The 15891-nt window shown below is 35.6% G+C and overlaps 2 protein-coding genes across 3 annotated transcripts in view; one reads left to right on the forward strand and one right to left on the reverse strand.

Annotated features, from left to right (window-relative positions):
- Window positions 1-6217, reverse strand: part of LOC108978653 (fructose-bisphosphate aldolase) — a 20004-nt gene extending 13787 nt beyond the window's left edge. Inside the window, exon 1 of one of the 2 annotated variants that reach the window (XM_018949032.1) lies at window positions 6193-6217. The gene's annotated coding sequence lies outside the window, so the exon portion shown is untranslated. Of the gene's footprint in view, window positions 1-442; window positions 510-6192 lie in introns of those variants that run through there. The other variant, XM_018949031.1, reaches the window with a different exon arrangement.
- Window positions 6218-7937: 1720 nt separating this feature from the next.
- On the forward strand, window positions 7938-13167 carry LOC108978660 (zinc finger CCCH domain-containing protein 13). The gene is made up of 8 exons (XM_018949046.1): window positions 7938-8043; window positions 8241-8466; window positions 8537-9177; window positions 9239-10836; window positions 10914-11008; window positions 11096-11959; window positions 12029-12298; window positions 12710-13167. Exons 1-8 carry the CDS (start codon window positions 8005-8007, stop codon window positions 12934-12936), a joined length of 3960 nt encoding a protein of 1319 aa, XP_018804591.1. The 5' UTR covers window positions 7938-8004; the 3' UTR covers window positions 12937-13167.
- Window positions 13168-15891: the final 2724 nt, after the last annotated feature.

Below are 15891 nucleotides of genomic sequence, written 5' to 3' on the forward strand. Positions count from 1 at the left end.
TTACCAGGCAAAATGCTCAAACGAGTCCTCGAAAATTAGACTCAACGGTTGGACTATCCGTTCTTTCGAATGATAATAAATATTATATTCTTTCATTAAAAAGAAGGGAACCTCGAAATGGATCACCCTTTACTTTTTGTGTTTTATACTTTGCTGCCTGTCATCTACACACTACGAAAGTTATTGCATAAAAGTGAATGCTTCGCAGCAGCTACTAAAGGGTTGTTCACACGTGGCATAAGCACTTTGAAGTATTATTTGAAAGCAACTGATCTATAGTACTTTTTACGATAACACAAAAAAATTGCATAACCTCAAAAATAATTTTTGTYACTTCCAATAATTTCKCCTACACGCTATTGCACATATTTAAATTTTTTATGTTTTTATGCACCACAATTTTTTCSCAGTTCAAACGAACAGCGATTTACACCGACTTTACCTGATCAAAAATTGTACAAGCTTCCTGCGGCGCTGCCAACCAAAAATGAACTGTGACTGAAACTCGCCGGTCGATGGACTTTAATATATGCAGAAAAAACCGAATAAGCACACATACTTTTGCACCGATTGTACATAATTCTATTTAAACAAATACATGCAAGCTTGCATATGATAATACAGAGAGATACTGTGAAGCCACACACCAGACATACAATCAAGTGAAACAACAACGATTGAAAACCACTTTTGATAACATAAGAAAACACATTTCACTACAAGAAAATTTGTGAAAAATAAAAACAACAAACAATTTTAAAACAAGTTCTTCCAGCTTTATCGCGGTGTTTATGCTTATCAAAGTGCCCGCAATGGAGGGGGGTCAGATAGTAAGAAATAGTGCATAAATATTTGGAAACAAGCTGATACAGTATCTATCATATACATACATACATATGTATATTGCGGTGGGGCGTGTCTGCTTTAAGTGTGACGTGTTACTCCACACATACTCGCACACATGTCTCAATGGCAAAACACACAAAAAGCAAACCGGATTAGACAAAACGAGCCCCCGAATCTGCAAACACGCACGTWTTTGAGCCGAAGTGTGAATATATTTTTAAAACTAAAATCATCAACAAGTCAATACATACAAATATATTACGAAACCGAAATAAAGTAAATTATTTTGTTTGTGTAGTTGAAATAAACAACTTGTTTTCTTTATTTATTTCGATTTTGTTGGTTTTGAGAAATATTATTTATTTTTATTAAAGCTGATCCAAACTCATTTCTTGTTGCCACGTGAAGTGTTTCGGTGTACAGCGCAGACGCARTAGCTATATTATGCTGCAAACTATGTTTTTGTAATAGCTCGTGAACTTTGAAACGTTACTGTTTATATAAGTGGAACTGCAGTGGACCTAATTCGATTAGTATAAAGTCTGATTTTCTAATGGAGCTTAATATWWATCGATTAATCGATATTGGTAGAGRAAAATTTGAGGCATTACTTAAGCCTATAATYAATTAATTTKTATACCCTGAACAAGGTAGGCATATTAAGTTWGCCACAAAGTTTGTAACACTCGGAAGGAAACGTCGGAGAACCTATAATATATAGATAAAATACAAATAGATAAATAAATGGGGATTGCACCACGCCCTAAAAACTACTGTGCCCTCTGCTAAGTCACAACGATTCACTTTGCACCAGAATATTGAAAACTCCAATATGTTGCTAGATGCTATTGAAGCGATGTGAGTTCTATTTGGAAACATGGATTCATAGTCCTTTATTCTGCGTCTGTAAACAGCTGTGTAGTCAATTAGCAGGTGTTTTGGAGTAGCAGACTCCATGTCGCGCAACCGGCAATTCGCACAAGAAACTGGGCTCATACATAAGTGCTTCTTGAGCTTACAATGACCAGTGTAGAATACGGCAAGCAGCTGGAGTTTGTCCCTCTGGAGATTGATTACATATGTATTTAAAACTACTATGGTTGTAACCACCCATTAGCTATTTGGCCTGCCTACTCCTTTATCTTTGCGTAGCAGCTTCTTTATGGTATGGAAACCAACCGCAATAAAGTATTCAGGTTCTAAGATGTTGGTAGATGTTGCGTAGCGGGCGAGCTCATCATTCAATTAATTTCCGGCTTACCTTTGTGACCGGGCACCCATATAAGGTGCACTTGATTACGATCTGATAGACTATTTAGCCATTTTATACACTCCTGCTTTAGTAGCGAGTTTTACTATAGTTCGATCCGATTTATTCATGTTCTACTGTCTGCCCGCGAGATGGTGCATTAGTTTTAGAGATATTGAATTGAAATTTTGTACACATCCCTTTCTTTCCAACAAACTATTCTTTGTCAAAGCCGCCGTTATAGAACCACTACAACATTTACCTACCATACAAACTGATCGATCAAAATCAAGTTCTCTTATGAAAGACTTATTTATTTATCAAGTTATCTTCAAGAACTTTAGCAAGGGTTATTGTTGAAGGCAACAAAAGGGCTTTTGTTAGCTCATAAAGTTCGACTAACAGCACTTCTCGATAGAGTAATTTATAAAAGCCCTGAGAGATTTTGTAATCTGAAAGGTACTTCAGTTAATACTGTGGTAAGTACTAGCTAAAATACTAGCTGGTAGATACTGAGAACTAAATGAAGTTAACASTAATTTATGGGAAACAGAGACAACAGGATATTATAGAGAATAATCTTTCCCATTTTTCAGGTAAAGATATCATATTAGTGACACTTAGCTCATGCATTATCTAGTAAAACACCATGAAGCAGAACTAACTGGAAACGAAATCAGTTTCCTTAGCAGATAAGTGATTGAGTTCATCACGGTTTTTTGTTGCATAAAGTTTAAATCCATCTTCAGGGCATAGAAGAGATTTGTTTGCGATTCTGCAAGTGTAAGCTTCCACYGAAGATTTAACTATATTATCTAACCTAACCAAGTCTTGTTTGATAAACAAGGAATTCAGGGAACTGAGGCCACGAATTTGCATATTATGCAGCATATGGTCCGAACTAAGCAAAGTTTACATGAGAAATCAGTAATATATTTTATAGTGTCTATAAACGTCCTACTTCAATGAAAGAAAAAAAAACTCACTACCATTAACACAAAGGTTCCAAATTTCCACACAGTACTGTAGTCATGCATAAATATGTATGTGGATGAGCAAAAACCCATACCGGCATACATATCGACTTAAGCGTGCAGTTTTTTATAAAAAATTTGGATGCCTGCCATCACACCCCCGACTGCAACGTGCTAACGAGCACCCACGACCTACTTGTATATGCATATGTATGTATGTATGTAAATAGACGAGCAATAAAATAGACAAGCCACAATTACTAAACTATTTCTAAACCTTAAATATATATGTATTTGCGTGCATTTGGACAAGTAGATAGTGCAGCTTGTAGACTAGAACATTCAAGACGTACACAAAAATACATGTACATTATGTATATAAGTATATATATATATACATATGTACATATATATTTTTGTCCACTTACCCATTGCACTGTCGATATTGTTGGAAATATTTATGCATATTTACATACATATGTACTTACGAATATGTACATAAGAATACTGTTAATTTTACGGAGAGGAATCTAGTAGAACATTAGTTAAAAACTGAAAATTTTATTTKATTAGTAAAATTGTTTGATCATTTTCGAAATTAATGAAAAAACTAATGATATGCTGCTGTTAGAGATATTATTACATCGGCGGAACCTTTCGTTAAGAATTGCGATCAGTTCGAATGAAACGAAATTAATTTCACTCTTGATTTTCTTTTTGTTCTATGTCTATAGTTCCCGATTTTCACTCTTTTCTTCGAGCACGTCTTATGAAGATATCAATATCCCCACAAGCTCTCGAATTAGGGATGCTCCACATTATTTTATTATTATTATCGAGAAGAAAACCTCAACAAAAGATAGTTACTCTGAAAAGATGGAAATCCAAACAGCAATATTTTTGAGAAATTTTCTAGCTATTCATTACCCACAACAGCCGGTTCTACGATATCGGAATTAAATCGGATTTTATCCGGCCAAGAGCTGTTAATTCGACAAGCTAAACCYGTTTGGACTTATATATATATGAAGTAAGCAATATTCTAAAGAATTTTTAAGTTGTTTCATGRGTTTTGGGGTTTTGAAAATCGATTAGTTTTATTGTCTTATTAAATTCCATAGCACATCTAGAAAATTGTCCTAAATTTTCGAGTTGATTCGAGTAATAGTTTCGGAGGTACAGCCTTGAGAACTTGTGCGCTCGAGACTAACTATGCTAACCGCGCCGGTAGTTACGCTATACGCCGTCTTTAAGCGCGTTTTCTTGAAACTGTGTTTTTGAACTCAGTTGACAAGATTTCTCGAGAACTAGTCAGCCGATCTTCATGAAATTTTACACAAGTCTTTTAGATACAATTCTTAAAGATTTGTACGAAGGATTTTTTTCGATTACAACTATGGATATTTGAAAACAAAATATTAGGTACTTTTCACTGAAATTATTTATTTTTTTTTCTTTTTGTCAAATTTTTGGAAAAATCCTTTTTTAGTTAATTTTTACTCTCGTCTTATTTTCAGTTAAGGTTTTAACTAAAACACGTATCTTTTCACTTTAGATGATCCTGCAAGGAGCTATCGTGCCAACGCGGACACATCTTTTTTCCGAGGAGTCAGCGAAAATTACGTCGCAATGGCCGAGTTTAAGATATTTTTTTTTTTTAATTTCAGAATTTCTATCTTTATAGTGTATGTTTGTAAAAAATAATAATTCTTATAAAATATTTAATTTTTTATTTGAGAAAAAATTGCTGAAAATGCTATTTTTTACCCGAGGAAACCCATGTAACCCCTTAATATTAATTTGTAGGAAATATCTGAGAAATATATACGTTGAATGGCTTATTGAAAGAATGATGAGTTAAATTACCTATCCTTTGAATGTAAATAGTTTTTTGACATTTCTTTGTGAAACCGAAATACATATATAAATAAATAATAAGGAATCCCTAGTGCATTAATATACAATATACCATGGATATATGTATGTATATGTAAGTATATCGTCACCTAAAACCTAAAACAACGTAACATCAAAAAAATCGAAATTGAGTTTTTTACATGATATTATTTCTACATGGTATTACTTATTTGAATTTTAAAATTTTCAGCGCTTACTGTCAGATGTAACCAATATATAACCATTTTATAACCAAAATTCAAATTGGTTTTAATATGAGGTAATAGAGATCCTTTTTGCTATCCTTTGATATCGTTTTTGCTTTTTTGGTGACGATATACAATATATATAGATACGTACATATGTACATACATATTATTTAAACTAAGTTTGAATTTTGATTATAAAATGGTTATACATATATTGGTTATATCTGATCGTTGTTATATCTATCGTAAGTATGTAGTTGCTTTTTTACCCACAGTACGAACAATTTCACAAATACTACAGTTACATATGTATGTATGTAGTATTTCATGTGTCACTATGCACATATATATGTACACATTTTTATACATACATAAGTATGTGAATATTTACTAACTTCAGCGAAATAGAATTGTGTGACGCATATGTGAAGAGATAATTTCCCACGCACCGTTTTTTTTTTTTTGTATTTATATGTATGTATGTACATAGATATATTATGCAGTAAAATCACTTTATCTATCTATCATTGCCTCCTTTAATCGCTACACTTCACATAGGACACAAATAAAAAAAAAATTAATTAAAATAACAACAACAAAAATAGTCTAATAAATTTGCATGAAACTAATTGAAACAAAGAGGATCACTCAGYCATGGCATGTTAATGGTACACACTACTACTAAATGATTGGTACACGTGACCTTTATGCCCCCGACGTCATCCCTAATCACTGACAGATTAGTCATATCAAATTGGTTTGTTAAATTGGATAGCACAATTTTGCACGTTTAAGTGGAGTTTTCTGCCCACACCACTCCCGTCCACACACTTTCACACACAAACACACTAAATTACGTGCCTAATGCAAATTGAAAATGCAGTTACGAAATGCCTCCTACATACACGCACCACCCCAAAGATGAAATGTTACGACAACACGGCAAGTATCTCAAGAACTTTTTGTGAAAATCACTATTTTATTATTTATTTGTGTGCGACACTTTATCGTCACTCACCTGGAGTGTAATTAACTATTAATTAACTAATTTTTTAACTGAATACTAAATAATACACTGTGTGATTACGCGTTTACGTACCTGCAGTTTCAACTTTAGTTTTCACTGTGAGCTCTGCAAAGTGGCGAATTGGCAGCCGAAAGGTTGAATGGAGGTCGTTGCTTYAGACTGACATTCAGCTATTCAGTCAATGTGCGCCACATATCGGCAATTCGTATATTGCGCAATATTATTGTAAATATGGTGAAATATTGAGCAGTATTTGCAGCTAGTAAGGCGCTAGTAAAGCGTTAGTAAATTCAAATTTAATAAAATAAAATTTTATAAAAATATTTTTTATTGAAAGTGTTGCATATTGAATATTAAGGCTTTAATTTAAGCAGTTTATTAAAATTCGACAATAATAATAATAAAAGCATTTATAAACAAACAAATGATATGTATAAAAGATTGCCTAGCAAATCCAAATTATTGCTGGAATTGTAAAATTCGGTTCAGACTTCGATAGGAGAGTATAATTACGCGCACAGAGTACTCTCCCGAATCTCTTTTATCTTTAAATTTGATGCAACAGTTCTGTATTATTTCCAAAATTAGAAATAACAAGCATAACTAGGACCAGAGATAAATTTTTTTTCTGACTAGGACTTTCTGCGGTCTCAATTTGTCAACCAAGAAAAGCTGTTCATATAAACCAGTCAAAAACCCCTATATATTTTCCTCATGTTAGTTGAGAAATGTTTCGCACCACAACAATATTAACACTTCTAGCATCTTTACACCCCCAACAACAAGGCGAATCGAAGATATTTTAAATGCAAGAATTTAAAAGAAGTTTCCACGAAGTTGTTTATTGTCATCACTAAACACCGTGGTGACTTGAAAATTTTTATATATATCCTGTCTATAACCAGGGTTGCAAATATGCCTTTATTATATATTTTTTTGTAATCTCAAAAATTTTCATAATAAAATTTTTAATCCTATTAAAATCGATTGAATAAACAAAAGTAAACTTAATACCGTATTGAAAAATATTATGCTTATATGTGTATTATACAATTTTATTTCTAATCCAATTTTGAACTTAACTTTTATTTCAATATTATTTAAATAAAATACCCTGCTTTAAGCCAAAACAAAAATATTTAGCAACATAATAAATCATATATAATTATATTTATGTTTTTTGAAAAAATTTGGTATTTATGAGGCAAAATATTTTAATCAGAATAGAATCATAGTGTATATTGAAAATTTTGTTTCATGGTTAACTTATTTACATTTTTCAATTAATATTCTTAAAAATTTTAGTTAATATAGATATACAAATTTTTTGTGTACCATTAACATTATTTAAAAGGGCAACTTTATTTATTTTAGGTATATTATCAACAATTAAGGAATGTATGTTTTTTATCGCCCCACATTTCAATGTTCCTTAATCTATTGTAATCACTTTRAGGCTTTATAATAATCACCCCCGCATTTTTAGACATTTATATAAACAAAGGCATTTCAGGATAAAGGCTTAACCACCTAAGTAGCTTACGCACAAAAAGGTATATCATTTTAATATGCAACTTCAAGGTTTTTCATTTCCATCTCTTATCTCTTTCATATTCACCACACTTTTACCGGTGGTGTCGATTACAGACTGCAACTCTGCATTCACGTCGATTTTGCTACCTGCCTATTTATTTATTTGACGTTCGCACTGAATTTCTGTCAGTCAATATTAATATTTTTCACAGTCGCCATTAAGGAGAAAGGATACGAAATTTTCATAATTTCTATATTTTTTTGATAAAAATGGAGAATTTCGGCAGTGAAATCGGCCAGAAAATGCGGGTATGTGTCTCGCCATAAATGTCTGTATAACGAAAATGTTTGAAAATATACTTTTCACTATCAAAAAATATATACTATGAAAAGTTGTTTGCTGCTATTTAAGTATTTTCAATATCAAACATTTATTGATTAAGCACCCAGATAAATTGTAAAACAATTGCAGTAGTATTTGAATTAATTTCATTGTTTTATTATAGAGTGCTGTAAAGGCCAAACTCGTAGAGTTAGGCACTGGTGGCACAGCCGGCTACATAGACGATGAGCTGCCGGATTATGTGATGATTATGGTAGCGAACAAGCGTTCCAAACAACAAATGATCGCCGACCTCAACCTCTTTCTAGGCTCACAAACAGAGCTTTTCGTAACGTGGCTACATGAAGTGTTGCAAAAATTGCAAGAAGTGACATTGCCTGCAACTATTGGTAAGAAATTCATAAATGCGAAATATATATAAATRTTTATTTTACTATATTTTAATTATTTTCTATATAGCTACAAAAAAACGCAAGGCAGAGCTTAAGCAAGACGTTACAAGCAAAAAGGAGCGKAAGGGTAATAAAAAAGAGAGAAAAATATCAACATCCAAAAAAGCCGGGGAGGAAGTGCAAAGTGCCACTGTAAACACAACCGAAAAATCRGCGTCGTCAAGCACACCAACAGTGCCACCAATTAACTCTATAACCGATGTCTTTGCGGATGTGTTTTTGGAGAAAGCTAAGAAAAATCTGAATACAACGGCTGAAGCGGCAGCGCATATAAAAAAGGCTAAAAGTGGCAACAAAACAGCAAGTAGTGAAGTAACTAAAAACTCAGCAACCAAGTTGTCTAATGAGAAAACGCATATGGCTGCGAATACCACAGTAAGCAAAGATCAGCGTTATAATGGTGCTAGTGGTGATAGTTCTACTAGTATTAGCAAAAAGGTCACCACAACAGCTACCGTAATCAGTGGTAATCGAGAAAAAGACTTAGCTGAGTTAGCTGAAATACAAAAGAAAATATACGCCGCCAAAAAGCATTTACGCCAATTGGGCGAATTGGAAGACAACAGTGATGACGAVGATTTCATAAATTTGAAAGAAGACGGTACTGAAGAGGAAGTTGAAAACCTTAGTCCAAAAGCGGTGGAAACGGTATACACATTATTTAAACATTTATTTTTAGTATTTCGTTAATGTTTTATCTTATTTGCAGCCTACACAAACAATAACAGAACAACGAGGTAGCAAACGGCGTAGTCCAATTGTTTTTGACGCTGGCGAAAAGAAGAGCGATGAAACAAAATCGCACGAAAATGAGGCATCTGACAGGTCCGCGCATTTTACACCACCACCGCAGACGAACTGTGTAGTTACAAAACCGAGCAGCACCAGTGAACTGCAAAGTACTAATAATGTACGTAGTAATAGTCAATTATTGCTACAAAAACAGCACAGCCAGGAACGTGAAAAGTCACGAAATCGCGARCATGAACGTGATAGACACGACTCAACCATTGACTTGCCCAAGAAGCCAGTACATGAACGGTTGGGCATACGTCAGCCAGCAGTTCGTGAAGCACAACAGCAATACCAACAACCGCGACGCACGCGTGAGGATAAACAGCTCTTTGTACCCTCTTTCCGACGAAAAGATAATGATAATGAACGCGATAAGGAGCGCGAAGGCGAAAAGGAACGTGAACGTGAAAGAGAACATGATAGAAATAGAGAAAGGGAACGTGAGCGTGAACGGGAACGGGAACGTGAACGTGAAAAAGAACGCGAGCGGGAACGTCAACGCGATCGCGATCGTATCCGTGAGCGGGAACGTGAAAGAAGTCGGCTCCCAGCTCGAGTCCGCGGTAGAAGTGAAGATAGGCGTAAAGACCAAGATTTAGAACGTGAACGTGAGCGTCCGAGAGAGCGTGGTCGAGAACGTAGTCGTGATACAGTGGAAAATAGGCGTAAAGGCAGTGTGCCGCGCATGCGACGGTCATTATCGCCAATATTACGACGCACCACAACCAATGAAACGCGTACACTGCCCAACATAACTGTTTCGGCTATTGTGAAACCAAATTTTGCCAATAAGAATATCCTTACTGAAAAGAAGCACGACGAGGAAATGAACTCATCAACAAGTGCAACGTCTACGGCAAGCGATGATAGTAGTGATGATGAAGAGTCTAAAGTTTCGCACTCTCAACAAACACAGCGGCAACGCATCGGCTCACGTGTTATTGTGGCACCTGTGAAGCCAGTGGAATCCTCCGAGGATGAAGATAAATCATTGAATTCAATTATAAAAATTAAACCACGCGCGCCAGTATCACCCAGCAAGCAAGCTTGCAAGACATTACTTCTACGCGCCGTCGCCGAAGCACAACGCTCGACCATCATAAAGGCACGTCACAAAGAAGAACAGGCAGTGTCYAACAAAGTGAGCAACATCGTTCAAGATCTAACAGACGAGCGTAAATTATATACCAAAGCTTATCGTGAGCGCTTGAAACGCGGTGCCAAAGTCACTTCTACATCGGCAACAAGCTCCAATTTGTTCAGACGCGCGACGCAAAATCTTGTGATCAAGGTGGAAAGCGATATGCCGTTACAAAAGCGGCGACGTGCACAAATCGACGAGATGGCGGTAGAAGAGCAGGCGCATAGTGATGCGGAAGAGATAGGGGAGTCCGAAGAAGTGGAGGAGAAGTACGTGCCAGGAACGGTGTTCCAACGCGTTGACTCCAACATCAATTACATGTATGTGCCGCAAATGATACGCATAAAGAATGAGGGGCAGGAAAGCGAAGAGTGCGTTTTACATTTTTTCGTTTTTACCGTTATTAATGTTTTTCGTACTACATAAAAACTACTTTTGTTTTACACAGCTCCGACGAAATTGCAGAGGATGGAAACGGCAAGGCACAGGAAACAGCCGATAAAGCGCAACAAAGGAAAACACAATTTGTGGTTACGCTTAATGGTGAGTTAGACGCTTTCAGTTTAAGTTGTAATGTGTTTAGTTACGGCTACAGTTGACTTAATTGATTTTTCGTATTCTCCATTGCAGATGAGAAAGCGGCTTTGAAGTTCATGTCGCGCGCAAAGGCTGCCCTGAAGCGTGTACGTTCCGAATCACCATTGCAAGAAGTCTCCTCATCGTCCTCGGTGGCGCGTTCCAAACGTGCCGAAGCATCGTCAACTACAAACACAACAACAAAATCAACACAAGCATCACGACCACGTTCGGGCGCACAAGAAAATGAGCACAGTCGTCGCGCCAACGTCAAATCACGCCTCTCAGCCAAAGTAATGCCCTCGTCAACGGTGTCACGTTTTAGCGATCACGAATCATCCAATTCATTACCGGCAACACCGCCACTAAGACGCACCGATTTAGTCGAAACTTATCGCAAACCAAAAGAGGTGAAAAAGATTATTATTAAGAATGATACAGATGATGAGGAGATGAGCCCCAAAAAGTTATCCTCCACCATTGTTGTGGGTAACGGCAGTCAACAACGCAAACACAAGCGCCCACACAGCGTGGAGCGTAACCAACAGCCCGAACGTTCAACCACGCCACCAACGTTGTGCAAAACCGACACGCGCAAGGAGTCACGCACACCGCCCAAACGCAAACGCAGCTCCAACAGCAGCCAGTATGAGGGCAGAGCGTATGCCATGGACGACAGCGATATTGATGATGATGARGTGGTGGAGCAGCCGGTACATAAGCGGCGTTCCAAAAGCGACGATAGCACACGCATGCGCGAAAGAGGGCGTGAGCGTGAACGCGAACACGAACTACACAATCGTGAGCGCGAACGTGCAGCCTCACGTGATTATTCCGCGGAGCGACATAGYGGCGAGGAGCGACGCAAGATTTCAACGCGCAATGTGGAGGCGAAAAAGTACGACAACATACCGTCGTGTAAGTAAATTTTTGTTGTAATTTTAAGCCAATTTCAAAGTAAAAATAATATGTATTTTTATCTAACAGTGAGCTCTGTCACTTTGGACTCGTCAGCTGGGCGTATTATGAAAACGAAGGAGCGCTGTAAATACCATCCGAACTGCACCAAACAATTTTGCGACTTTTATCACCCGACTGCACCGTGTAAAAGTTTCCCGAATTGCAAATTCGCCGACAAATGCTTATACTCGCATCCGCATTGCAAATATGATCTCGCTTGCACAAATCTGGATTGTAATTATGCGCACAGCGGTCCCAGGGATCCGGCGCAGCTGGTGCCACAGGCGCCCCCCTTATGTAAGTGTATATTTATAACTTGAATAGAGTATATTAAGTTTGCCACGAAGTCTGTAACACTCGGAAAAAATCGTCAGACGCACTAAAATATATATACGTTTGAACTTCCCTAACTCGAATCACGATAAAACACAAACCAATCTTCGGAACCGTCGAAATCGTGTTAATATAGCGTATAGCTGCCATACAAACTGAGAACGATCAAATAAAGTTCTTGTGTGGCAAATTTGTATTTGTGAAAAGGTGTTATGGCCTCGGTGCAACTGATTTTTGTGTTTCTTTTTTTTTTTTTTTTTTTTTTTTTTTTTTTTTTTTTTTTTTTTTTTTTTTTTTTTTTTTTTTTTTTTTTTTTTTTTGTTTTAACTCAAGTTGTCAAACTAATTAATTATTTCTTTCACTTCTCTTCTTCAGCTTCACATGTCGTGCCTGTGCAGAACTATAAATCAATTTCAGCCACAGCAGCCGCCAGCACCACCATGTGCAAATACTATCCCACTTGCACAAAGGTGGGCTGCACCTTCTACCATCCCAAGCCATGTCGTTTTGGCAAAAATTGCATCAACAAATTGGAATGTAATTTCTATCATCACGAAGTGCAGAGTAGCAGCAAATTTAAATGGGTCGCGTCGGTTGTTTAAAACGCGCTGCTGGCCACTGTCACCACTTCTAACGCATACATTTAGTAACTCTACTCTCCGTTATTTTTTAATATTTGTAAATGTAAATGTTATGCAGCAATGCATACCAATTCATTTTTACCACTACTATATTTATAAATTACACGCTGCGTAGTTATGCTATACGCAATTAAAAAATAATATAAAAACACAAATATATGGAAAACATTTTAAATTATTAAAAAATGATATTCTCGCATAATAAATATTAAATTGAAATAAAAAAATATTAACTCGCGTATAAAAAAAAATTAGTAGTATAAGCACAAACGCATAGAATGCTATACATATGTATGTGTGCATAAATATTATAATTATAATCGCATGGAGTTTCGCGGTAAATTCTTAAACTAGTGTGTACATTAAACGTTTTTTGCATTTTAGGGCTTTTCAAGTAATTATAAATGCAGTTAAAATAAAATAAAAATGATTAAGCAAACATTTGCATAATACAAATAGTGGTTATATTTTGTGCTTTGTTGCTATTTCTTGCGKAAATTAAAGCTTTCACTTTTATCACGGAAAATGTCAAAATACTTTGAAAGAAACATTAAAAAAAGTAAGGTTTTGTTAATTAAGCCGTGCAGRGTTGTTGTTATTCTTGTTAGAGTCACAAAAAATATTTCTCCAATACTTTTAGAGAATGCTGCAGAGTTTAGTGACAATGACCGAATTAATATAAGCAGCAGGTCTATTTACGTAGTTTTTTTTTGTTGCATTGGCAGAAAAAATTCGACAATAATTTTAGGCTAAATTATTTACATAAACTCAATATTCACGCCTACAAATGCAATYAAAATTTTCAGTTTTGCTTGTTATTGTCATATGGCACTCTGCAGCTGCTCAAGGTCAACTTCGTTGCAGTTTATTTTGACATTTTCCCTTTTTTCCCATTCTCAATAAATGGAATTAAAACTCACAGGCTTTGTATACTCACCAGCTTGTTTACAAAAATTCCAAATACATAATTTACTTATTTACAAAATCACATACGTATTCCTAAATTTGTAATAAAATAATCAAAACAATAACAACAAATATGATTATGAACAAATTRATGGAAATAACGAAATATTTATGATCTTCCAATTTCATAGTGAACATGAGTACAAGTTAATAACAAGGTTGTGTATAGTTTTTTTTCTACTATAAACCGTTACTTTTGTACTGAAATTGAAGGCATTTACATATKTACATACATACATACATATATGTGAACATATTTGCTTAAACAAGTGCATAAGCATTTTGAGATACACTGYTTGCCATTAAATGGTACCCACATTGCATTACACAACTTTTAGCCGCAGTTATTTAGGTTGAATCCACTACTAATAACATGTAGTCCACTCAGCCCGACAAAGTATTCGATATATATAAATTACTAATAACCGGTCGCACGTCAGTGAATGCAGCTCTGTATGGAAGAGTCGGTAATAATAACTCTTGCAATAAATTCTGTTGCTAAGCTCATAATGCTTATAGAGTAGAGTTTTTAATAAGCAAAATGACAAACAACAATAATCTACGCGAAAAATGTTATTGGAAAGTTGGCCACAATTCAGCTGTTGTAGTGGTTTGGTGGGGAGTCTCCTCCCCAGTAAAGGCGCTACAGCTATACAATTCTGTTGAAAGGGGGTTAAAATTGGGGCCAAAAAAGCACCAGCAGGATGTTTTAGAAGGTTCAAGCTATACTCTCGATGGAGAGCGTTGGATTGTCCAGCAAGACTCCTGTCCAAGCAGTTCCTGCTAGGATATTTTCGCAGAAATCATCCCTGCAGTCACCTGGGAACATCAAGAGGTCTTTCCCCAATTACTTTTACGACAAGCACTAACCTCYAAGCACTAGATCTCCAAGTTCAAGTAAGGAACCAATTTTTTTTCAGGTTTCGAGCAAATTATTGAGTTTATTAGAATGACAGACTGTGGAGAGCTGCGGGAATAGACCACAAACCGCAACGCAAATCTCAATTAGTATTTATCTACGTATCATAGCAGAATAAGTCTCTCATCAGAAGCTATTCATTTCATGCAAGGTACGAAAATATGTATAGCTACAAATTTATATGATTCTTAAAGCTGTTACTAAGTAGCTTCTGAGCGAAAACTTTTCAGGTTAAAAAAATACCTCTTTCAGTTTTGCTTCCGRTCTGTCTGTAGTGGCTGCTGAATTAGCAATACTTGATCGCATAAAAACTCTCGTGAATTCTGATTCGTTTCCACTAAATTTGTTTCCACTGACAGTTTTCTTGAGATCTCTGACGATCCGATCCGGAAAATACATTGGTTTCAAAGGTCTTCCAATTTTTTTTTTTTGATTAATTTTTTTAATAAAATACATATTTGCTTTAAAATAAACCTCAGTTGCTTTGATTTTCTGTTGYTGTAGCGGCTAAATTGCTTTCGAGTGACCGTTTTCTTAAGATCTGTGGCGTTCCAATCTGGAGCATATCTGTTCTCAAAGGTCTTCACTCTCAGCCTATCGAATACTAAATCTAAATGAAATAAGTGATTGTATTGTTTAAAGGTCTTTATTAAGTTTAAATATAAATTAGTCGATTTAATATAATACAGTCTCTTAAGTTAACGCATTTAAATATGTATGTATGTATTTTTTAATAAATGTATGTATGTATAGTATAACATAATAAGTAAATGTACGATAAAAAATCTAAATAACGGTAACGCGAATTGAATTAAAGGTATACGATTACACAAAATAAGGCCACCGAGTGGTTGTTGTAATTGTAGTCGTGGTATSTAGCTTACCGCGCATTATGTATTGGAAATACGCTAAATTATGCTTATAATTAGTTAGACAAATCATAAATTTGATTTCAAGAGCACTTTTGTTTGGAAGTCCACAGTGAGGATTTTGCTTTACACAAATGTTTTTGTTTTTTTTCTTGCAATAAT

This window comes from Bactrocera latifrons, unplaced genomic scaffold (genome assembly GCF_001853355.1).
Source record: "Bactrocera latifrons isolate USDA-ARS-PBARC rearing strain unplaced genomic scaffold, ASM185335v1 scaffold_125, whole genome shotgun sequence".
In the NCBI taxonomy this organism is placed as follows: domain Eukaryota; kingdom Metazoa; phylum Arthropoda; class Insecta; order Diptera; family Tephritidae; genus Bactrocera; species Bactrocera latifrons.